At 40.4% G+C, this 26,397-nt stretch overlaps 1 protein-coding gene across 1 annotated transcript; it reads left to right on the forward strand.

Moving 5' to 3' along the window:
* On the forward strand, positions 1 to 22,288 carry zgc:172079 (uncharacterized protein LOC563398 homolog). The gene is made up of 7 exons (XM_034164861.1): positions 1 to 3,061; positions 3,680 to 3,736; positions 9,888 to 10,087; positions 11,817 to 11,882; positions 15,592 to 15,728; positions 18,787 to 18,973; positions 22,000 to 22,288. The coding sequence occupies exons 2-7, from the start codon at positions 3,700 to 3,702 to the stop codon at positions 22,000 to 22,002; spliced, it is 630 nt and encodes a 209-aa protein (XP_034020752.1). The 5' UTR covers positions 1 to 3,061; positions 3,680 to 3,699; the 3' UTR covers positions 22,003 to 22,288.
* Positions 22,289 to 26,397: the final 4,109 nt, after the last annotated feature.

Consider the following 26,397-nt stretch of genomic DNA (forward strand, 5'->3'; position numbering starts at 1 on the left):
GAATGTGAGGCATAATTGTAAAGCGCTTTGAGCGTTTGATGCAGATGGAAAAGAGCTATATAAATGTAGATCATTTTTACTATTTAGCTGCAGTTTTCCGGGCCAGTCTTGAAGGAATAATGTCAACTAAGGATTATATGACCAGGGCCAGGTGGAACGTTCGCCTCAGCAACCAGGAACTAAGGAAGAAGACACACAAGGTGAGTGAAAATCACTTGTAACGCTGTCCTCAAAAACAGTCACAGTTCAAAACAGGCTTAACACATCTTGCTTCAGGGGTCAGGAAATAAAGTTCTTAAGAAATAAAGTTCACTGTTCAGTAATTGTTCATAGTTTATAAGTTGTACCCAAAGGTCAGAGGTCAAGTGCTGCATGTGGTAACACAGTTCCAATTAAGCAGGACTTGATACAGCTGGGTTCTCAATGGTTTGATAGCAGAGTTCACATGCAGTTCTTAGAGTTCTTGGCACAATTCTTTATCATAATACAGTTCGAAACAGGAACGAGTGAGACCGGGATCTCACTGAGACGAGGGAAACTTAACTGGCGTGCAGCCGAGATGCGCGCTACGCCGAAAGCTGAGGAATTCCTAAAGTGGCATAGCTGTGCAGGTTGTCAGAGCCACAGGATCCAGGTCCGCTCGGGAGCTGTCCTGGAATTGTCTGGAACACCAGGAAAAGACAGTTCGCTATAATACAGGAATTAGAGGGGGAGGTCAGCGTTACCTGAGCATAACCTGCGGGAAGCTTCGGTGTCTTGAGCGCACAGCTGGAAGACGCAGTCAAGGTCACGGTGTGGTGATCAGGTTTGGTCCTCCTGGTATCTGTCTGGATCATGGAACGAGGCTCTGAAAGCTGGTGAGGCAAAACGAGGAAAACAAGGCGACAAACAACAAACAAACTACAAGCAGTTCATGAACAGAAAGTCAGGGTTTAAATAGTCTATCAATAATCAGTCACTCATCTGATCCAGGTGTGAAAACAAAACTGAGGGCGCCATCTGGTGGAGAAATAAACACTGACTGATGAGGGGGAGGTTATGTCCTAGTAATCTGGTAAAACAACAGAGTAAAAACCAGAGTCCAGGAGAAATCTTGACAGAACAACAATATGTAGTCCAGTGTTCACAAGTCAGATGACCGCTCGCACGACCAGGAGGTGAAGATCAAAGACTCCACCAATAAATTAATAACTGTGTTGTGTCAGAACAGCCATTGAAACTGGACAGTCTCCAGTTCTCATTCAACTCTAGCAACATTCTAGACTAGGTGAAGACCTCTGGTATTACTCTGTGGCAAGCAAGGGAATAAGATGTTCCACTAGTCAAATCCATAAAAAAAAAAAAAAACATGAATCAATGTCTCTGCATCAGCCATGGATAGAATAGGTCAAGTCTTTACTATATTCCACAGATGGAAAAATGTATCCTTTGCAATTTCTTTAGAGTTGATTAGTCTCCTTCTTACACTGCTGACTCCAGACAGATATACTCTAGAGTACCGTCCTGTGTATTGCTTTATGATTGATTTATATTGAGTCGAACTGCCACTGTTGCCAGTTACTTTTTGTAATGACCAAAAGAAGAAAGTCATGGATACAAGCTGCCGAAATTATATTCCTCCATCATGTATCTGGGCTTGCATTCGGGCACAGGATGAGAAGCCCAACTATCCTGGAGGGACTTGGAGTGGAGTTGTTGGTTCTTTACTTTGAGCTGAGGTGATTGGGGCATCTGGTGAGGATACCACCTGGTCATCTCCGTAGGGAGGTCTTCCAGGCACATTCAACTGGGAGGAGGCCCAGAGAAGATGCAGGACACATTGGAAGGATTATATCTCCCATCTGGCTTGGCAACACCTTGAGATCCCCCAAACAGTGTTGGAGGACGTGGCTGATAGGGAAGTGTGGTCAGTATGTTTATTAGGCAGATAAGCAGTAGAAAATGAATGACTATATTAAGAAACAGAAACAATCCCAGTTAAGCTATACTACCCTAGACACGACTACACAAGCACATAACTGGAGTTTTTTGTCTCATGTACCCCTGAAGTGACCCCAGCTTGTGGGTTTTCTGGGCTCTCAGCAGGACTTTGCCTGTAGCCAATCAGTCCCTGCAGTCACTAAACCTTTCCCAGACACATTCCAAAATAATAATAATAATAATATTAATAATAAAAACAGGATCTTGTAGAGGTCTGCATGTTCATTTGCCACAAAATATATATCTGATGCCCTTCCTAGTGAGACTGGGTTCATTCAACCCGAGACCTTCTTGCTGTATTCAAAACTGCTCCCACTGCACCAGTACCGGGGGAAAAAAGTACATGTCCCCTTCAGGTTTGACATATTTTATCATTTCACTTTTCTTTAAATGCAATACTTTAAAAATAATGCTCCTTGTGTTGGGGGTGAAGGGGCCAAATTTCATCTCATGCCCCAACTAAATTCCAAAATGTATTTAGAACCGAGTGACATGTCTTTGTGGCTTCTTTTGGGCTTCGAACAGCAGACCTTTTGCCCATCAGACCTTGTTATATGTGCAGCAAGATGAAATCCAAACTGAAAAATGTTCCTCCTGGGTTAACCAGTGGGGATTCCCCATCGGCTGACCCGAGAGCACAATGGTACGATTTGTGTCATATCCAAATATACTTTGAGTCTTGATGAACACATGTGGATACCTTCAAGTCATGTTGAAATGAACCACCACATTAACATAATGAGATTTGATCTTTACACCGATTAGTGGTCTGATACTGTTGATTGTGTGATCTCATCATTTGACTGATCCTTGAACTTCATGGCTGTGTGTATTTACAACTTTACAGCACAGAATTATTGCGCGACTGAACTAAATAAGGAACACACATGCACACAGCTCCACACTGACAGTGCTGTAAAGTGCTTATCAGAGTCCAGTGACCGTGTACAGATAAGACTGAGGTACTTTATGATCAGGCTGACTTTGTTTTGTTGGTTTTGGTGATGGCAGAATGGAGCCTGAAGCGCCTCCTCAGGTGGAGGAGGAGGACAGGGGGAAGTCTTTGGAACGTTTGAGGAAGGTAAAATGACATTTCTGTATTTTTACCCTCTGTGTGTCTGTTGGTGAAATAAGATATACCAAGAGCACTGGAATAAGAGGAATCACTGCACATTTAGTCTCTTGGAATGTCTACTTTATTACCTCCACCAACAAAGTTAGAGGAGGTTCCGCTTTCACCCCTATTTGTCTGTGAACAGCCTGGAGCCCACAATTCTACATACATCGTTATGAACTTGTTACTGAAGATTCATGTCCTGATAGGCAAGAAGTGTTTCAGTTTTCAAGTTCATAGGCCAAAGGTCAAAGTCAGGAAAAATATTGGAAGAATCCCTATCTTTGACATTGAAGGAATTTTCAAAAATTCTGGACTTTGGGGCCAATACAGGACTTACTTCTTCCATTGAATGGCTGACAAAGCCACGACTCTGACCGTGCCATTTTTATTGTCAATTCTGGATTAATGCCATCCACCTTACAAGAAATAAATTTATATGGAAATAAAGTCGATGTTGTATATAAATTAACACACAAGCATCATTATCTTTCTGTTTGGCTGCTCCTGCTATGTTCAGGTTCACCATAGTGGATTCCGTATGGATCCACAGGTTTTATACTTTACTTTTTACTTCTGATGCAGCTTCAGATGTAGAGTGATGCATGGGGAGCCTTGAACCGGTGACCTTCTGTGTGGGAGGTAAGCATGCCAATTACTTGCACCACCACGCTGCCTTCACACACATATACTGTTTCATAAAGGAAGAAAGTTTGGGAAATTAATGGAATGTTTTTACCCAGTGTGTCTGGATACTTATCCATCCAGTTTCGAAAACCTGCTTTTTCCAGTTAAGGATCATAGCAGGCTTCAACCTATCTCAACGATCATTGGGCGAAAGGCGGGCTACATCCTGGACAGGTCACCCTTATGTGTAACTAATAAATCTTGATGCAAATTACTGTTAATATTTCTGTATTTATTTTTATATATAAGCTGGGGTTTGCCCCGCGACCTGATCCCAGATAAGCAGTTGAAGATGAGAGCAGGGGTTTGATTGTTGTTCTCTCCACAGTCAGTATGTTTATTAGGGTTGGGATGACTAGTCATAATACTTAACTACGACTCATCAACATCCGACTAGTCTGCTGCTGCCGCTCCCTTCACTCACTCAGTGAAGAAAGTAAATGAACCTTGGCTGGTGGATTAGTCAGCTCAAACTGGCTGGCTGTGCCTCATAAATGAATGCTAATACTGTTTTGTTTTTTTTTGTATTTGTGATTTTATGTTTATATTTGTTCAAATAAATGTCACATTTAAGTTTTACCATGAAGATTCGAAATTGGCTTAATTCAATGTCAAATTTAGTTGTCAACTAGTCAGTGACTAATGGTACCTGACTAGTCGATTAATGATTTTTAAGTCGCCCCGACCCTAGTGTTTATTAATGTTCTGAGAGTCATTTTCAACACTTTTTATTCCGACTGTACAGTGATGCATCCAATCAGAGACATTTACAACTCATTTCCATTGGCTGTTTTGTACCTTTGAAGGAAAAGTTAACATTTTTTCAAACGTTTTAAAATGCAGAATACAGAGCAACAACAGAGCAACAACAGAGTTTTTAACACAGCATTTCTAAACATCCTAGTTTTATTTTGGATGCTTATTTTGCACACAGAAACAAAATTATTTCACAAAACTAAAAAATACCAGGGTCAAAATTATTAGCCCCCCCCACCCCAGACTAATAGTCAGTTGTGTGCCCTGTTTGTGTTTAACAGACTGTAAATTGTTGTAGTTTTCAACAAGTCTCAGACATGTCTCCTGAGGAATCCTAACTCAATCTTCTTTGGCAGATCTCTCAAGTTCCTCTGGGTTTGATGGTCTTCTGGCATTGACCTTGGTCTTCAGTTCCCCCCACAGATTTTCAGTGAGATTCAAATCAGGGCTTCATGCAGACCAGTCAATAAGGGTCACTTTGGTCTTCTGGAGTTGGCTCTTCACCAGGAGCGACGTATGTTTTGGGTTGTCGTGTTGGAAGACAAAGCAACCATGCTCCTGACTGCTTGAGGTTTTCTTTCAAAATCTTCACATATCCTTCTTTCTTCTTGATTCCTTCCACCTTGAGGAGATTCACAGTTCCAGAGGCACTGAAGCTTCCCCACAGCATGATACGCCCACTGCCTTGTTTCACTATGTGGAGAGTGTTCTTTGGGTTGGACGCCTCTCCCTTCTTTCTCCAAACATAAGCAATGTCTCTATGGCCAAAGAGCTCTAATTTGTCTCATCTGACCAAAGGACACACTCTCAGTATGTATAATCTTTCTCCAGGTTGTCCTTACCATATGTGAGTCTGGCTTGAAGGTGTTTCTTCTGCAGAAGTGGAGTTTTTCTTGGTCTGCAACCTCACAATCCATTCCTGTCCAGGGCTCTGGTGATGGTCTTCTTTGAGACTTCAATTCCTGACTTGGTTAAGTCATTCACTAGTTTCTGTGAAGGCTCTCAGTTGTGCAGGTGGTTTCCATAGTAGAGAAGCTTGAATCTTCGACTGGACTGGGTTGCTTGACATGAGGACGTTTCGCTTCAAATCGCAGAAGCTTCCTCAGCTAAAATTCTTGCTCTGGTAGTCTGACTTCTGTCTTGACTCTTGTAGAGAAGAATAAACAGAAGCCACAAAAGCTGGAGTTTTAAACCTAACTAGACCCCTCCTACCGAGAGGCAGACTGCTATAGGCTAGTGACTAAACAATAGCTCTAATTAGCACCTATTGTGCTCAAGTTAGCACCCTCCTAATGACAGGGCAGCTGTCCCTCCTAATGATAGGACGGAAGCCTCTCCTGACGGCTCCCCTGACGACTCTCCTGATGACGTGAATGACTCATTACCGTGAACACAAGACTGAAACTGCTTTGACCTAAGTACCCCATTGTAAACAGGGGACAAAGCGTGTCTCAGACCCCCTCCCCGGTTAAGGCTGGGTTTCAACTGTTTCACATAAAATGCCTCCTTCACTCCTCTCTCAAAGCATTTCCTTTCTCTGGCTAAGATTTTAACTTCCTTGTCCTCAAACGTGTGGTTAGTGTATTTAAGGTGGAGATGAACTGCAGACTGAGGTCCACCGGCACCCTCTCTGTGGTGCTGGTATAGCCTTTTGTGTAACGGCTGCTTAGTCTCACCTATATAGTGTTCGTTATAGTTTTCCTGACATCTGATAGAATACACTACATTGCTCTGTTTGTAACTAGGGATCCTGTCCTTAGGGTGAACTCATTTCTGTCTCAAGGTGTTAACAGGTTTAAAGTAAACTGGGATTTTGTACTGTCTGAAGATCCTCTATAGTTTTTCCCCTACTCCTGCCAAATAAGGGAGAGACACTCCTCTTCTTCTTGGCTCCGTCTCCTGTCTGTCTGGTCTCTTTGTTCTTTGAGACTTTTGCACTTTATCCAGGGACCATCGTGGGTAACCACATGCTGTGAGGGCTTTCCGGACATGTTGTTCTTTAGCCCTTCCCTTTGTAGTTGTGGGCACCTGTAGGGCTCTGTGTTGAAGAGTCCTGATCACCCCGAGCTTGTGTTCAAAGAGCAAAGAGCAGGTATTGGTCAGTGTGAGTGGGTTTTCTGTAAACCCCTGTCTGGAGCTGCCTGTTTTCTCCAATCGTAACATCACAGTCCAAGAAGGCTAAATGGTTGTTTCTGGCATCCTCATGTGTGAACTTGATATTGGAGTCCACCGAGTTGATGTGCTCTGTAAAGGCCTCCACTTCCTGTTGCTTGATTTTAACCCATGTGTCATCGACATATCTGAACCAGTGACTGGGAGCGATGCCTGTGAACGACTCCAAGGCTATCTTCTCCACTCGCTCCATGTACAGAATGGCCACAATGGGGTATACCAGAGACCCCATCGCACAACCATGGATCTGCCTGTAGTAATTACCCCTAAACAGGAAATACGTGGTGTTGAGACAGATCTCCAAGAGTTGGCAGATGTGGTCTGGTGTAAGTTTGGTCCTTTCAAGTAGAGATGCATCCTGCAGCAGTCTCTGCCTCACAGCTGTGACGGCCTCCGCAGTGGGGATGCAGGTGAACAACGATGTCACATCAAATGACACCATAGTTTCATCTGCCTCCAGCTGAAGGTCCTTGATCTTGTTCACAAAATCTTTTGTGTTCTCCACATGGTGGTCTGAGTTACCCACTAGAGGAGCCAAAATCCACTTGAGGTGCTTGGCCAAATTGTAAGTGATGGAATCAGTGCTACATACAATAGGCCTGAGTGGCACATCCTGTTTGTGGATTTTGGGCAGTCCATAAATGCATGGAGTGGCATCTCCAGGGTACAGTCCGTAGTATGCCTGCTTGTCAATGAGTCCCTCTTTCTCCAGGTTTTGGAGGTAGTTAATGATTTACTTCTTATAGCCACTTGTGGGGTCTATCGTCAGACGCTCGTATGTATTGGAGTCACTGAGCAAGTTGTAGATCTTGGCCTCGTAGTCCGATGTTTTCAGGACCACCGTGCACCTGTCTTTATCTGCTAGCAGGATAAGGATGCTTTGGTCCTTCTGCAGTGCTGACAAAGCTTCCTGTTCTTCTCCTGTGATGTTGGATGGAGGAGGCTTAGCACTGCGAGCACATCCTTTTCTGTCTGTGTAAGAACCCTGTTGGAGAGATTCTTTACCCAATTTTCCCTGTTGTCACTAATTTGTCTGGGTGTATCTTTATAACCACCCCCACTGAAAGTACACCTTTTCTGCACTAAAAGGTTGTGAAACTTCTTGATTTGCTCCTTACTTTTTAAATGCTCAGACATTTGAATTTTAACTATGAACTTTGTGATCTTATTGTGGTCCTCTTCGCACACTAAAGTTTCTAACCTTTTGTGAAGACTATCAAGAACATTTTGGAGGTCTAATATTTTAAAATGAAGCCTTCTAATTCTAAGACCAAAAATCCTCCTAAGGTAACCGTGCTGGATCTTTTCTGCTGTGTGACCTGCTTCTAGTGCCTTTTGCTTCATGCATTTGGGAATAACGTTGTTTTGTTTGCATCTCAGGTTAAATCTTAAGTGGTTTCTAAAGTTAGCTATCTTTTTAGCAGTCTTTTCCAGCTTATGTACCAGTGCCAGGGCCTCATGCCCACAGTTGGTCGCAATGTTTCTGTGAAGGCTCTCAGTTGTCCAGGTGGTTTCCATAGTAGAGAAGCTTGAATCTTCGACTGGACTGGGTTGCTACTAGTGTCTTGACAGTTGTTCTGGGATCTTTAGACACATCTCTTACTAGTTCTCTTTCCAGAGTCTTTGAAATCTTTGGCTTCCTACCTCTGCCAGTCTTGTTCTGTACCACGTGGTTCTCTTTGTATTTCTTGATGATACTTCTCACTCCAGTTCTTGACACTTGGGAACACTGTGATAACTCCATCTCCTGCTTTGTGAGCCTCAACAGTTCCTTTTCTCAAGTCTAAACTGATTTCTTTTTATGCTTTCTCAAGGTCAAACTCTTACTGAGGTTTTTGTACTTTGTGTACATTGGAAGATATTCCTCAGTTTTAACTTGATTTTACAAGCTTTGAGCATTAACAAGTTAAAGTACATCATTACACAACTATGGTTTGTGCTATTTTTCAACAAAAGGTCAGTACTTAAGGGACATCATAACTTTAAACCTGGTAGTTTTTGTTTCTATGAAATAATTTTGTTTCTGTCCGAAATAAAACTATGATGTTTAGACGTGTGTGTGTGTGTGTGTGTGTGTGTGTGTGTGTGTGTGTGTGTGTGTGTGTGTGTGTGTGTGTGTGTGTGTGTGTGTGTGTGTGTGTGTGTGTGTGTGTGTGTGTGTGTGTGTGTGTGTGTGTGTGTGTGTGTTTTAAGCACTTGGGAAAATTTTGAAGAAAGTGTTCATTTTCATGGGGGAGGGCAGGATAATTTTTCTCATGTATTTGTCTGCTTGCTTGGGGGGGGGATTCCCCTATTTGGAGTGTTTGTCTTGAGAGCGAAACATCTGGTGTTCAAGACCCACCAAAAGCTGTACAGATTTGTCATTGAGTTACATTACTCTCCCTAAATTGTGGTTCGTTTGGCACAAAATCATTCCAGTAGTACACAACAATGCTCCCAAGAGACCTGGTGCCAAAGACTCTGAGTCACTGCCTTAGGTTACTGGTTAGTGTTCAAGTCTCACCACCATGCAGCCAAACAGGAAGCATCAGCAGGACAAAGATTTGGAGCTTCTGTCTAGTGACATCATGGCTCCGTAAGCACCTCTTGGGTTTTGCTCAGCATCAAAAGCCTTTGAGACCCCATCCTAAATGCTGATTGCTATTGTCAATCCCCAAACTTCATTTGATAGTATCTGCTACACTTGCATGAGTAAAAACATATTTAATGTGCATTAGTCAAACAGTTTTTTAAAAAGCATTGAGTTATATTTTATTAATTTTATTGCCCTGATGGAAATGGGCGCACACATACACACACACACACACACACACACACACACACACACACACACACACACACACACACAAAGATACACACCCATTACATAAAGTCCATGTCATAAATCAAAGGCAGTTATGGGGCTCGTTGTCCTTATCTGCTGTAGCTCCACCTTCAGACCTTCACCCTACCCATCGTCCAATATCTACTCTATTTAAACAACACTCTTAGTCCCTTTCCTGAACATTTAGCTCATAAAATTTATGCTCCACTTTACCGCCAACACTTTTTATTTTAATCAAGATAATGTGTTGTTAATTATATCTGGGGAAAAGAATTAGGATTTTTGGGACAGCAGTACTTACATTTTTTGTTCCATTCAGGTTTTTTTTTTTTATATACGCATATATATTTCCAGACATCATGTGTACAGGACAGTGCTCCAAGATCATCGCCATCTGCCTGTATGTACTGGCTGTGTTGTCCATCATCTGCAACATCATGCTTTTCTTCCCCGACTTTGAAACGAAATATGCAGAAGAAGACAGAGCTGGAAACAACAACACACTCACACAGGAGGTGAAATATATGGGAGGCTTCATTGGAGGAGGGATTATGGTGAGTCCTGGTGATGTGCACAGTGACAGCTTTTCACTTTCAATCAATGTCACACTTTTCCTAAATATTGTAAAGAGTTGAGAAGCACCAGGTGGATGAAGTTATATTTGTTAGATGTCAGTGATGTGCGGGTCAGGCGGGTGCCGGTAAGCTTTGGGGGGGTGTCAAAATGTGGCAGAGTTCCCACTAAGTAATTAATAAGTTGCATATATAACATACACACTAAACAACATACAGGTAGAGAAGGTAGCTGAGGGGACAAGGAGATGACCTGCCAGTATGTAGACTTATAGGCTCAAATCCCGCTCACACTACCGCTCTTTGTACTTGGACGACAAGACAATCTGCATGGTCTCCGTCAACCCGGCTATAAATGGATACCAGCCTTCTCTCTCTCTCTCTCTCTCTCTCTCTCTCTAATTCCACGGATTAGCCACACGCACTGAACAAACGTGTAGGATGGGAAAAAATAATTGTATGTGGATGTCCGGCCTGGTTCCTTTTCTAATGACACGAACAGTAATTTACTTCAGTGAAAGATCCGGCGTTTTGCACTCTGTGTTTATATCAAAATGGTGGATGTTGATTCGAGTGGGATGGGACCATGTCCAAATACTTGTGGACCAGTGTCCAAATACTTGCCATCCATGGATTTCTATTTAATCTACTAGACAGTGGACGCGGCCCTGTGGGCTGTTGCGAGGCAGCTGTCATTTTGCTTAGCGTTATTCTGCGTCGTCGGGCATTATATTAAATAGAAATCGATGATGCACTGACTTAAATGTGGGTTAAAGTGATCTGAAAATGATGTTTTGTGCAGCAACAAGCTGACAAAGGATTGTGAAGCGAGCTTTCATAAGTGTGTATTATATGTAATATTAATGATGTGGGGAAACGACTAAAATTGCTGAATAAAGGTTAGAAAATGATTTATTTTTGAGTTGATCTGTATTCTGCAAAGTAGTGACTTCAGTTTTACTGCCTAAATACTTTGTCGTACTAATTATCACATTATTCGCTTAGCGATTCAGTTATAAGTCTGACTTTCATAAGTCTCAATTTATCCCTTTTTAATTAGTCTCGGGGTTTTTCTTCACATCAGGTTTTCCATCCTGACATATTCTGTCAGAGCAAATTCATAGAATGTAAATGTTTTTTCTCTCAGTTTGGTGGGTCACATGACAGTCGCTAACCATCTTTGACATTGTATATTTTGCTATATGAGTGAAATTAATTTCTCTATGATGGACTCCATAGTAATTAATCCCCAATGTAGTTGTTCCAGAAATGATTTCCCATCTTTATCTTAACTTCATAATGAAATTAATTCAGGATCAGACTAGTATCTGGTGTTGTGGCCGACACCGTGTGTTTAAATTTACTTCTGTTTGACAAACTGATGGTATTATTTTCTATCTTGATGAAGATAATGATTTCAGTGGTCGAGATAGTATAAACAAAATTCATAACTCCAGGTGAACTCTTCACAACATCTGGACTGGGATTAACAAATTCTTTCAAGTTTGGAGGGATCGAGCAGTTGGCATTCTGAGTGCAGGAGTGCCCGGCCAGTCAAGACTCAGTCAACCCAGCTGTAAATGGGCACCAACCCTGGTTGGAGAAGTCAGATTGATGACCTGTGTTAATTTCCTAATGAAAGGTTCATTAGGAAATTAGGGTATTAGGAAGTGTTCTTTCAGTTATCAGTGTTCTTTTTCTTTTCTTCCAGGTGCTTATTCCTGCTATCCACATTCATTTGACCAGTGCAGACAAATGCTGTGCCAACCGCTGTGGGGTGAGTGTCTGTTGTCTAATGTTTTTGCCCTTGTTTGTCTGTCTGTTTGTGAAAAGCCTGGAGCAAACACTTTTTCATATATCATTATTAAATTCTTACTGAAGATTCATATCCCAATAGGCAAGAACTGATTCAATTTTTAAGGTCAACACTCAAAGCCAGGAAAAAAAACAGGAAAATTGTAAAAATCCCTATCTTTAACATTGAAAGAATATTTTCAAAAATTCGTAACTGTCAAAAAAGGATAACATTTCTTTCATATTTAAGAGTGTTATGTAGGATGGAATCCTTTATCAACTGACAAAGTTTGATCCGGATTTGATCCAGATTATCGAGCGCCTTGGGGCAACTGTTTGTTGTGATTTGGCGCTATATAAGAAAAAAGTTGATTGATTGATTGATTGATTACAGATTTTGTGGCCATTTAAATTTATCATTGAAAACCCCATTTAATGTACATTTTACATTACTTCTTAAACAAATGTGCCCCAATCAACTCTCATATTTGAAAGTCAGGTACAAAATGCCTGACAGTTTGATCCAGATCTGATCCGGATTGTGGATTTTGTGGACATTTGAATTTAATATTGAAAAGCCCATTTGTTGTACATTTATACATTATATCTCAATCAAAAGTGCCTCAATCAGTCTCATTTTTCTGTTATGGATTTACTTACACCACCAAAATTGGATGAAGGTTCTAATTTCATTCCTGTTTGCCTTCCTGTTATCAGTCGGAAACCAAGTGCCAAAAACCAATGACAAATTGTGCACAGTAGAGATAACTAATGTTCTGTGCAAGTGATCTGAAAAAGAATACAGAAACCGAAAAACCTGAGAAAAAAGACCTGCCAACACCACAAAAAAACAGCAAAAAAAACTTTAATTCAAGTGTATGAATTCCTGACATTTGATCACATCTAATTTAGCTGATGAAAAGCCACTCCTAACAGGACTTTGACCTTAAAAAGGTTGAATTTTTTCCAAGAAGTTGGAAACTAGTGTTGGTGGAAGTTTGCGCTCTGTGAGCACAGTGCTCCAGTTTCTATATTTTTGTTACTTTCTGGATGATGCTGTTTTGCTCAACAGATTAACACCAGAGGAAGTGTCATATGCTGTATGAAAATATCATGAACACAACAGGGAGCTCAAACAGCTCCTTAGGGGTGACTGCAGTACTGGTAGTTTGTGTATACAACCCCTGGCAAAAATTATGGAATCACCGGCCTCGGAGGATGTTCATTCAGTTGTTTAATTTTGTAGAAAAAAAGCAGATCACAGACATGACACAAAACTAAAGTCATTTCAAATGGCAACTTTCTGGCTTTAAGAAACACTATAAGAAATCAGGAAAAATAATTGTGCCAGTCAGTAACGGTTACTTTTTTAGACCAAGCAGAGGAAAAAAATATGGACTCACTCAATTCTGAGGAATAAATTATGGAATCACCCTGTAAATTTTCATCCCCAAAACTAACACCTGCATCATATCAGATCTGCTCGTTAGTCTGCATCTAAAAAGGAGTGATCACACCTTAGAGAGCTGTTGCACCAAGTGGACTGACATGAATCATGGCTCCAACACGAGAGATGTCAATTGAAACAAAGGAGAGGATTATCAAACTCTTAAAAGAGGGTAAATCATCACACAGTGTTGCAAAAGATGTTGGTTGTTCACAGTCAGCTGTGTCTAAACTCTGGACCAAATACAAACAACATGGGAAGGTTGTTAAAGGCAAACATACTGGTAGACCAAGGAAGACATCAAAGCGTCAAGACAGAAAACTTAAAGCAATATGTCTCAGAAATCGAAAATGCACAACAAAACAAATGAGGAACGAATGGGAGGAAACTAGAGTCAATGTCTGTGACCGAACTGTAAGAAACCGCCTAAAGGAAATGGGATTTACATACAGAAAAGCTAAACGAAAGCCATCATTAACACCTAAACAGAAAAAAAAACAAGGTTACATTGGGCTAAGGAAAAGCAATCGTGGACTGTGGATGACTGGATGAAAGTCATATTCAGTGATGAATCTCGAATCTGCATTGGGCAAGGTGATGATGCTGGAACTTTTGTTTGGTGCCGTTCCAATGAGATTTATAAAGATGACTGCCTGAAGAGAACATGTAAATTTCCACAGTCTGATGATATGGGGCTGCATGTCAGGTAAAGGCACTGGGGAGATAGATGGCTGTCATTACATCATCAATAAATGCACAAGTTTACGTTAATATTTTGGACACTTTTCTTATCCCATCAATTGAAAGGATGTTTGGGGATGATGAAATCATTTTTCAAGATGATAATGCATCTTGCCATAGAGCAAAAACTGTGAAAACATTCCTTGCAAAAAGACACATAGGGTCAATGTCATGGCCTGCAAATAGTCCGGATCTTAATCCAATTGAAAATCTTCAGTGGAAGTTGATGAAAATGGTCCATGACAAGGCTCCAACCTGCAAAGCTGATCTGGCAACAGCAATCAGAGAAAGTTGGAGCCAGATTGATGAAGAGTACTGTTTGTCACTCATTAAGTCCATGCCTCAGAGACTGCAAGCTGTTATAAAAACCAGAGGTGGTGCAACAGAATACTAGTGATGTGTTGGAGCGTTCTTTGTTTTTCATGATTCCATAATTTTTTCCTCAGAATTGAGTGATTCCTTGCTTTTTTCCTACAAAATTAAACAACTGAATGAACATCCTCCGAGGCCGGTGATTCCATAATTTTTGCCAGGGGTTGTATATTCTCTGGGTTTATAGACGTTAGTGTATTTGCGTTTGTTAAATTCCACGCATCGCATTGTATATTGAATATGGACAAAGCACAAATCAAAAGTGTATGTTACTCATGTGGCTCTAGTCACATCTTTGCCCAAATATCCACTGATTGGTGATCTTTACAGACCGTGTTAAAGGTTTGGGTCGAGCAGTTGGGAGTGTTTGTGTGTCCATGCTCTGTCTTTTGAATAATTTAGGTAATAGTACCCGTGCACATGAAGACAGTATTGCTCTTTGATCCCAATGCATTTGACCTTCACCTGAATGACTGGTCTGTGACTGACCTTGTCGGGGCAGATCTGGAATGTACTGATCCATGTGCCACATTTGGAAAAGGTCAAACAACATGACTTTCAACCTGGCTTGTACCAACGTGAATTTTATAGCACATTTCACGTTCAACATTCACTGACATTCTGTATACCAAGTTTGGTGGTGACTAAAAGGACCTGGGAGGGTTAGGCCTATAAAAAGACAAGAAAACCTGATCTTGACCACAGTGATTGGACTTTGGTAAATTTAATCTCACCTGGGCATTTCCAGAACCCATCTACATATGTGTGGTAGGTTTGGGGCAAATCATAGTTTGGAAAAAATTAGCATTTTTACTTTTGACCCCAAAGACTTTGACCTGTGCCAATTTAAGGGCAAGTCTCAAAGTTTGGTGGAAATCAGTAAAAGGCCCTGGGAGGAGTAGAAGAACAAACATATAAATGTTTCTCAAACTATACAATTGGCTTTTACTTTTCAGGCCCCCAAGTAATGACCCTGCCGTGTATGGGACGAAAGGTCAAGGTCATAAATCAATGTACTAGGATCTGTCATAGCCGCTCAGTGTCAGAGCATGACTGTGTGTCAAAGTCTTGTACCTGTAGCTGCAATTCTTTATTAACCCTTAATTATGGTTGTGCTGTGTTCTCCATGTAGATGTTCCTGTCCATTGGCTTTGCAGCAGGCGGTGTGCTCGGGGCTGTGTACAGTCTGACTGTTGCTTCACTTGGCCTCTCGAATGGGCCCACGTGCTGGACTGTTAACGGACAATGGGAAGCACCCTTTGCAAACAGGTGTGCCATAATGTTGAGCTTCATAAGGAGCAATGGTTGAAAAGGGGACCTCTTCCCTCTAAATATGAGTCCACTTGCACTCATGTGCAGTGGTCGATGATTAAGTGGTCAGTGTAAAATCGAAGTGTGAGAAATGTATGAAGCAACATGTTCTTGGTGAAAGGAAGCCAGATTCCGTTTTTCCTCAATGAGGGACCAGATGTGAAAGGTGTGGCGGTGACTGGATGATGTGCACAGCAACAGATGTCTCACATACTTTCATGAATCTAATATGAGTTATACTATAGATACTTGATATTAACAACTTAGAAAGAACTTTTCTGTCTTAGGTTTTACTCATCTACATAAATTTGGGGACTAATGAAGGAACCATGTTTTTTTTTTAAACTACTATATCGCTAATGCCAAAGTTTGGAGGTTTTGTAGATGTTGCAATGTGGCTGCTATTATGGTATTTTTGTCTATTTGCGTATGCAAGACACGACCATCATTTGTGAGTGTTGCTTGCATTTTATTTAATGGGGTGATATCTTACATTGGGCGACATGGTGAAGGTCGGAGGATCGCTTTCCACCCTTTCTGTGTGGAGTTTGCATGTTCTCCTTGTGTCTGTGTGGGTTCCCTCCAGGTGCTCTGGCTTCCTCCCACATCCAAAGACATGCATGGGATAAGCTCCAGTCCCCCCCTCGGTGACCCTTAATTGGAGTAAGCGGGTATAGAAAATGGATGGATGATATCTTATTTGGAGTAGATGGTGCATCAAACATGTCACTGTGATGCTTCCTGTCCTTGTAACACCACAGTAAAAATGAATGTCAACAAGCGGGTGAGAGATCAGCCATCTCACCAAATTAAAAGAAGTTAAGAATCCAGACAAACCTTATTGCATCTGGTGAGTTTTGATGCACCAGATCAACTGAGAAATCTATTTTGCTTTACCTGTAGAGTGTTTCGCAACATCCCATAATGCCCTGCACACACATTATTCCAGTGCTGCAAATGATTGTGGGTTATTTATTTATTTATTTATTTTACACAAAACCGATGGAGGATAATAAAGAGAATAATAAAAATGGCCCAAAAAAATAAAAGGCTCAGGAGGTGAGTTTCATTCCAACCAGCACAATTCCTCCCCATTTAATGCCGAATAGCAAATCGGGACACATTTTCAAGCATTCAAGTAACTTCTTAATCCAGCTTTGTCAGTTTTGAACAAACTCGGTATACGTAGTATTTACGCCCATCATTGGCACCAGATTTGAAATCGGGACCCAATTTTTCAACTGTTCAAAAAAATTCATCCCTATTCTTGAAATTGTTGATGGTGAGTTCCGGTGTCGTCGAACAAATGGCTCCTAAAAACCTAAAAATTGGTCCCCGCTGCCTTTACTGCGCATGTGACATTTTGGAGCATCAGCAGGGATTCACTGATTGTCACCTTGTTTCTGCTTCAAACTGCACTCCACTCATCATCTATCTCAGCGACAGATATCTGAAGGTTTTGTACAACAGTCATTACCTCTGCCAAGGAGGTTATGTTTGTTTGGTCGTGTTTGTTTGTCTGTCTGTCAGCAGGATAACTCAAAACGTTTTGAACAGATTTTGATGAAATTTTGTGGAGTGGTTGAAAATGACAAGAAGAATAAGTGATTAAATTTTAGTGGTGATCCGGATCATGAGCCGGATCCCGATGCTAATGTGTTAGCATGTTTATGGCATTTTCAATGCGATTATTAACCATCAGGTGACAAAGTAAAACCTTTTAAATCAATCTAAAATTAGTTTTAAGCAGAAATGAGGCGATAATCTGAAATGATGTAGACGCAGCAGCATGTCAGAAGTGACTACAACTTGAAAGTTGTTTGTTTGTGCTCCATCAAGATAAAAATTTGAAACCGAAGCAGTGTTTGTTGAGGTTTTTGTTCAGAGTTAAACAGCTGGATCATTTCTGGTTGAGGGCGCAGATCCTTCCTTTCGTTTTTGGGTGGGTTGCCAGATCTGCAATTTATAAGACAGCCTGTTAAAAGGCAAGCCAGATTAAACCGTCTCACCCTGTTTTTGCACCTTTTTGGATCATGGGTGATGGAATAGCCCTGTTAGTGCAGCAATGTATGAATTAAATGTTTGGCACAAGAAAAGAAGGTAATGTTCTACATATTTCCCAGCAATGAGAACAAACACAATCCTTGGATAAAAGCAGTCTGCAGGAATGAGGCAGGACACCTTGGATTCCCAAAAAGCATTCACTGATCTGCAGTGAGCATTTTGATTGTACATTTATAAAATTAATTATATTTTGTTTCTATTTTTCAAAATTTACACTGCTAAACGTAAGACTTCCTAACGAGATTAAATGACTGAAATGTACCTATACAATCCCATTTCTTCAGTATAAAATTCAGTCTTTTTATTGCTGTTGGGTAGTCCTTTGCATGTCCAGTGTCAGTGTCAGATAGTCCCCTGATGTGTCAAACTGATAGGAACTAAACAGCCTACTTCTGTGAGCTCTTCGGCACTGGTTGTAAACAGTGGGGTTTTGGGGCTCAGCAGTCGATCCCTTTCAGTGTGAATTGCAGAATGTCCCCTCCACAGGTAGAAATAGCACAATCCTGCTTAAGAAGCAATTTCATCTCTGTAAATCCCACACATTGAAGCAAGAGCGAAGCTTTTCTCTCAAACTAAAGCTTTCACAATATCCCATCATGCAGGGCATGATGGGATATTGTGAAATTGACTGTGAAAAAACTTGTAAAGAAGTAAACCAGTTACTAGATGGTAAGTCAGTGCTGGATAATGTTTAGTAATATTTTCAAAACCTGTGCTGAACATTGTTCCACACTTTGGATCAAAAGGAAAACCAGCTGTGCTAAATGGGGTCTCAATAGTCACAAACAAATTTGAAACAAATGGATTATGTGGGTGATGTATTTGTTGTGTTGAGAACATGAATGTATTTTTTTTTTTTATGTAATGACTTTGAATTGCATAGTTTTAATGTTCACAGTGCTTACAAGACTACACGTACAATGAATGATCCTCTCCTTTCTGATGTTTGCAGTAATGGCAGCTACCTGTCAAACAAGGAACTATGGGACTGGTGTTTACTTCCCAAAAATGTGATTGAGTTCAACATGGGACTCTTCTCCACCCTGTTAGTGGCAGCACTTGTGGAGTTAACTCTCTGCGCCATCCAAATGATCAATGGGCTCTTTGGTTGTCTTTGTGGTACCTGCGGTGGCAAGGAGGTGAGATCAGAGCACAACACAAGATTCCTTTCTTGAGTTTGTGGAACTGTTGTGGAATACTGGTAACCAAGTTACCAGTTTATATGTTAGAAGTGAAGGTTATGTCAATGGGCATCCTGACTTGAAGTTTATCCTGTTAGGTTTGCAGTGTCACAGTGAACCCAATATGCAGACAGTAACCATACAGGATGTCACTGGAGAACAAAGGTGATTTATTTGCCCAAAAACACAGTTGTCCAGTCCACCGACTGAAGGGAGTTCAAAAAAGGGTACAACAGCAGTCATGTAAAACTTAAACCAGAGATGTAGGCAGAGGAGGGCAACAACCAACAAAGAGCAATTAAACACAGAGAAGTCACAAATGGCAAAACTCACCGGAAGTGTCACCGATACTGACAGACTTACAAACAGCTACACATGGAAGGTAACAAAGAATCATCTGCCAAACTCAAAGCAGAAGGGTGCAGTGCTTAAAGTAACACAAATGAAAAGACAAGCTACAGGTGTGGAGTAGGGGAGACCAGGAAACAAGACATGGCTACAAACACACACACACACAGAAAGTGGCAAACACCAAGTGACACAAACCACAAAATAACCCCAGGGTGAGTAGAAACTAAAACACACCATGATACTAATCAGACTGAAAGGAGAACCACAAAATAACCAAGTACAAAACCAAGGAACCAGAAAACCAAGATGGAACTCAAAGATGTAACTGGGTGCAAACAGGGAAACCACACAACTGACAGACATGGACACAGGACTGAAACACAACAACAACTAACATAAAGACACAGACAGGGGACAGATCACAACACATCTGGTTGAATCATCTTACAAAGAAGAAATTAGTCCTATATAGGCCCTAAGCCCCATTGGGAGCCTAGCCCCAGATTCTGTAGTGTAAGGCGGATGAAAGGCTATGGCTGGGTGTGTCAGTCTGTGACAGGGCGTCAGTCTGACACAGGTTACTTCTCCAACCAAGGCCGGTTACCCGGTTACTTACAGATGGGTGAACTGGGACAATGACAAGGACACACAGACATAGCGTGATAGGGAATATTGGTAGTCCAATCCGTTATCCCACTAAGCTACCTGCTCTAAATCTGTCCAAAGAGTGAGCAGAATTTGGCTAACTGAAGAAAGTTGTTGGTATTCATTAAAACCTAATTTTTTACCATGAAATTGTCCTAGAAATACTTGTATTTCTATGTTAACACATTATAGATGTTATCCTAAAAAGCAAGCAATCCAGTGAGAATTCTGAGTTGTATCAGATTTATTTATTCCATAAATCTCTGGCCTCTGAGAAAATTTTCCATAACTAAAACACATTTTGCCAAATCCATATAATAAAAGGGGAGTGGCCTCTTTGTGTTTGTGTCAAGAGCATCAATTGAAATCCAGAAAGAGCTGAGTCCTTTGGCATACTTATGCATTTTTTTCATTAGGATTCAACTTGTGAAAACGGAAAAGATGCTGTGGCTCGGACCAATACGTATTTCTGCAATAAGAGCCTGTATTTCAAAATAAAAGGCTGTGAAGTTGCTGCAGACCTGACAGAATTCATCAGTCTGTCCATCGTCTAACATCCCAGACAGCTGATTCAAATCTGAAACTTCAGTTGTTTGTAGTTTTTTTTCTTTACATGGAATATTGTCCTGGTTATGCAGCTTCAGAAAAGTTTATTGATGATAAAAATTCATTTTAGAAAATTGAACACAACTGAAAACAGATTAAACCTTCATTAAACACTTTCATAAAAGCCAAAAAAATTTCTGTCAATACTTAAACAATGTAGCATAACTGTAAACAGATTTCCCCCAAAAGTCAGCTGTTCTACATCTCTAGTACAAACAACCACATCTAGAACTCGTGGCTCCCCATGGGTCAACGTCCTAGTAGTATCATAACTTGCCAGTTTTTTAGGGAACTCTTCCCTGGGACAGCATGCCAACACATCTCCTTCGTTTGATAATGTTGCATCATGTCCATATTTTGGTGGGTATATAATTCTACCAGAAATGGATGGAAATAAGTCTGAAAGTGTAGCCATATGCACCACACTACAAAACTGCCTTCGGTCCTGAATGGCAAACAACCAATCCATCCTCATCGCTCGAAAATACCTATCTGCCACAGCCAGGTGAAACGTGGGCATCATCTTGGCTTTTTCTAGTTTCAGGTGGCCCTCAACACTGCACACATCCTGATGTTCCCTCCCAGTGAAAATGATACTTAAGTTAGTCTCCTTACCCAACTGTTTGGCTGACACAAAGTAATTTTAGTGGCACCCAAGGATCAAGGGATTGAGTAGTAAAGACCTCTAGCCTTAGGTCTCTGCTCAGTGTCCGTCTCACAGCCATATAGAAGACACACAAGAAGGACCAAGACCCTGAAGACTTGGACCTTCATTCTCTTTATGTTTGGTGGCAAAACAATTACACAGAACTTTAAATTCGAGGCCCTACGAGGTATCATTCTGTAGCAAATGGCGGGAGGATAGGTTGTGATCATGACATCGTGCACAGTCACTCTAAGAACACATTTGTTCAATTATGTCTGAAAAAAAATAGTCTTGATGCAAATAAACAAGAATGCAGGTGGAATATGAGATGTTTTGAAAGGACTCAGAAAATGTAGGGTGTGGTTCTCCATCATTTGTATTCGGAGAACCAACATTTCTCAAGACTCACTAGTGTTTTGACTCATTCGGCGCATTGTTGACCTACCCGAGCCAGTCCTTTGATTAATGTATGATTTATTCTTTTTTGCCGTTCATCTTCTCCCTGTCATGGTATCTTTACAAATACGCAGTTGAATGTATGTAGGCGTATGTTGCCTTGGTTTCACTTATCCACTATTTTGTCTCATTCATCACACCAACTCTTGTTGATTTAACTTGTGAAGCTCATTGAAATCCATCGGTCAAAGTTGTCTTCTATTCAGCTGGTAGGAATTCATCAGTGACGCTGACACATTCAGGAGGGTGAGAACTAACTTTTCTTTCCATGTCTTTACAGTAAGCCTGGCTAGAGTACACTGGAGTCACTGCAAGAATGGGAGAAATGACAGTGATCATCAACTTCATCATCATCATCACCACCACCATCACCATCATGATCATAATGTGCAGCACCAAGGGCTGTTGGGATACGTTCATCTGGAATAAAAGAACCTATTGATCAGTATTTTCTCCTTTTTATTTGTTTTTCCTTATATGTCTATATTTTGTGGTACTTGCTTGCTGCACATGAAGCATTTGTATCATAAGGATTTTTTTTATTAATTAATGAAGTTCTGAATGTGAATGATTTATTTATCGTTGGTACGAGCATAAAATATGAGTCACTACCAGAGGACACAGCACGGTAAAGCTGGATTAACTGAGTCTTCAAATACAGTTGGGCCGTAAGTTGAGTAAGTATTTGGACAGTAACACAATTTTTAATCATTTTTCTTCTGTACACCACCACAACACAGTTGAAATGAAATGATCAAAATATCATTGATCGTCTGATAAAAATACCGCATTTACCGTTAAATGCGGTATTTTTATCAAAGACGATCAAGTCGGCTTTTAGTACATATCATTTGACAGAGACAGTACTTCCTAATGTGGTGAACAATCTTCTGCTGGTGATGTATTCTGATATCACCACAGTGCTGCTTCTGCTCGATCTCTATGCAGCGGTTGATACGGTTGATCATTGTACATGTTGTTGGTTAGGCTTGAATGCTAATTTGGTATTCTTAATTGGGTTCTTTCATTGTTGATATTACACTTGACCAACCTATATCAATGTGTCATGTGTAAGAATATTACTTCAAAAGGCATTCCAGTAAATTATGGAGTACCATAAGGTTAAGTACTAAGTTCTTTGCTATTCCTTCTCCATATAGCACCTCTAGGACAGATATTGTGAAGTTATGGTCTTGCCTTTTCACTCTTATGCTGATGACACCCATCTTTACATGATTATTGCTAATAATGCCACTTAAATTGGGATTTTTGAAGGATTGTTTGACAACAGTGAGGAATTTAGATTTAGAGAATACAGAATTGAAGGTCATCTGTCCTGTGAGGCATAGAACCCAGTTTGAGGAGCTGACATTGAAGCTGGACACGTCATTCAACAGAGTAATAAAGTAAAATATTGAGGGGTGATCTTTGATGTCCTTTGAGCTACACATTAGAGAAATTGCAAAGATTGAGAAAGTTTGACTATACGAGTATTTCTCTGGCCTTCACATATAGGAACTGAGTTTAAGGTATTGTTATTAATGTATAAAATTCTTCATTGACTAGCGCCCACATATGTAGTTGAACCTTATGTACCTGCCTGTTCTGTGCGTTCTTGGGATCAAGGACTGTTTTTGTTGGGTAAAGATGTCAGCAGGTCACAGAGCCTTTCTGTGCACCCTCTTTTGTGTAACAGTTTGCCTGTTAAGATAAAAACAGTCTGATTCCGTATAGACGGATTTAAATCCAGGTTAACGACTGGTCTGTTCTCTCTTGTAACTGACATAAGCTTAGTTGTATTAAATTATTTTCCTTTAGGTCCAGTGATTGCCATGATTGTTTAGAGAGAAACTGTCTCATTGCATCCATTTTTTGGGTGGGACATTGTTGCCATGTGGTACTAGGTTGTCTATTAACATTTCAGTATTTATATTCCCCTGTTTGATGGTGTCATTGTGTATTTTGGCAAATTGTTTTGGTTGTTTTTGTGTGTGTGTGTGTCAGTACCGAATTCCTTGTTTCTTATGTTGCTTATGTTAATTGCTTTAAATTTTAATTGTTTGTGGCAGTTGTGGTGGCCCGAGTGAGTGGTCACCAATAATGTTCAACCTTGTTCTTGTGAAGCACCTTGGGGCAAATTGTGATTTGGTGCTGTGGAAATAAGTTTTAATTGAATGGAATTACTTATGCAAATTATCACTTTTACAGCAAGTTTTTTTTTTTACAACTTTATTTAATTAATCATTAACAATTACAGTCTGGTAAATCTGACAGGAGTCAGCAATTCTGTTGACTCCTGCAACTTGGCTGTTGCACCACCAGCTGCTGCTTCATAGTGGAGTGGAACATAGAAGGCTTTTATATACAACATAAAGTGGGTCAAATCAAGCATTGAGTGTTCCATGTGTCTTCTGAAAACTGAAGCTGAAATCCTTCTCGACGATGTTATTTGATCATAAAGATTTATCTCTGTAGCAGAAACAATAAGAATCACCTCACTCTTCTTTGAGTTCAGACGTAAAACATATGAGCACAACTTCTCACTGCAGCCTGACGGGCTTCTGGTGGTGCAATGTGGCACATTATCTACATTTAGATCTGCAGAACAGTCAAAGTCAATCCCGTTGCTGTGTGTAACCCGGTGCTACAAGTCGTCTGCATCGCATCTGTTCCACATTGGATGTGAACACATGACCTCAGGCACGAGAGGCAGATGCTCTGACAAGAAGGCTGAAGCCCAAGGTCTGTCTTTTGGTGCTGCAAGAAAGGTCTACACAGTGCACAGCACCCACTGGCAACATTACACTCAACCTCATATCTTACCACCATGTACTTACTTGACGCCACCAATGTAACCTGCTTCGTGTCCGTCTCACAATGGGCTCAAACTCTGGATCTCAGATATAGCCCATGGGCCAAGCATGGTCCTGCAACACATGTACCCCTCCCAAAACCCTATAAATTTGGTATCAAAACAAAAATAACTGGTAATAGTAAAAATCCTGGGACTCACGATGGCATGAACCCAGTATTTTTGAGACTTAATGATCTATCCTAGCCAAACGAAAATGTCCGATTATGAAATCTGATATTTTGTGTTGATATTATTTGGGTTTAGGTTATGTATGAAATGTGACTTTGGGAAGTTTAAATTACAATGGCTGCCTTTTGTGTACAGTATCGTATCTAAAGCAACTGCCTAAATTAAACAGTACTGGGCCATGGGCTACTCGGGTCCTCGGTGTCCCCTCACCACAACTCAACAAAATGGGTATTTTTGGAAAGCTTGGGATGTAACAATATGAAATAAAATGGTAACGGTGAATAAACTGGGACTCATTATCAATTGCCAGCATTTCTACACTCAACAAAAATATAAACGCAACACTTTTGGTTTTGCTCCCATTTTGTATGAGATGAACTCAAAGATCTAAAACTTTTTCCACATACACAGTATCGCCATTTCCCTCAAATATTGTTCACAAACCAGTCTAAATCTGTGATATTGAGCACTTCTCCTTTGCTGAGATAATCCATACCACCTCACAGGTGTGCCATATCAAGATGCTGATTAGACACCATGATTAGTGCACAGGTGTGCCTTAGTATTTAATGGCCACCTTAAATACCCTTTCTCGTGATTGGATTCACTTGTGTAAGGAGGTCAAGGGTCAATGAGCTTACCAAACCAATTTTGTGTTCCATTAATTAGTGCTAAATGTATTCAAATCAATAAAATGACAAGGGTGCCCAAATTTATGCACCTGTCCAATTTTGTTTATATAATTATTGCAAACTTTCTGTAAATAATACAAACTTCATTTCACTTCTCAAATATCAGTGTGTTCGTCTGCTATATGATATATTTAACTGAAATTTCTGATCCAGACAACCAATGATTTATAAAGGAAAATCATGAAAATTAGCAGGGGTGCCCAAACTTTTGCATACAACTGTATCTATCACACTATTAAATATTTTATCATCCTTTAGAGGACAAAAATATTTATAATTGCCACAAATAAATAATTTATATATTCCCATTACACCCATCCCATCCAAATCCTACTTTTTTTTTTTTTTTTTTTTTTAACAAAATGCTGGTAACTGCCACACAGTTACCAGCATTACAATTTACTGTTTTGAAAAGTGCTACTTTTGTGCCAAAGTAAACAATGACATCATCAAATAAAATTCTTGAGTAAACTGTATTAAACATGCTGTCATTGTCACTTTCATTATTGTAGCATTCCACAAATTCTGGCTCAACTGCAAAAAGGTATTCATTTCCAAGTCCACGTTGTCAGTCAAAACCCTGTTGTGTCCATACATACTGATCACTACACCATACTGCCAGAAGTCTGACAACCTGGACCTTGTTTTCTTCATTTGAAAGAAAGAACTTCCAGTCTGTCAGCTTCTTGGTTGTGTTGCCTTGTGTTTCTCTCTCCATTGGTTCAAGTCTGAAATTCAAGGACAAGAAGTTCAAGACAAATTCCTAAAATCAGGTGTCACTGTTTCTAACCTATAAAGAGTCTCTGTAGGTAAAAACCTTGAGTGACTTGAATAAAACAGCCAAAGTTACCACAAGTAAAAGCAAGGTAATGTTGCTAAAGGATTTCACTTCATTGTGAAAGTCAACATGTATGCATTCTTCAAAAATATCATTGCTTTTATG

The sequence above is a fragment of the Thalassophryne amazonica genome, chromosome 23, assembly GCF_902500255.1.
Source record: "Thalassophryne amazonica chromosome 23, fThaAma1.1, whole genome shotgun sequence".
NCBI classification, from domain to species: domain Eukaryota; kingdom Metazoa; phylum Chordata; class Actinopteri; order Batrachoidiformes; family Batrachoididae; genus Thalassophryne; species Thalassophryne amazonica.

Coding starts and splice junctions, on each gene's coding strand:
- zgc:172079 (XM_034164861.1), top strand. CDS start 3,700: ATGGGGAGCCTTGAACCGGTGACCTTCTGTGTGGGAG. Junction 3,737..9,887: donor GGTGACCTTCTGTGTGGGAG/GTAAGCATGCCA, acceptor ATATATTTCCAG/ACATCATGTGTACAGGACAG. Junction 10,088..11,816: donor TCATTGGAGGAGGGATTATG/GTGAGTCCTGGT, acceptor CTTTTCTTCCAG/GTGCTTATTCCTGCTATCCA.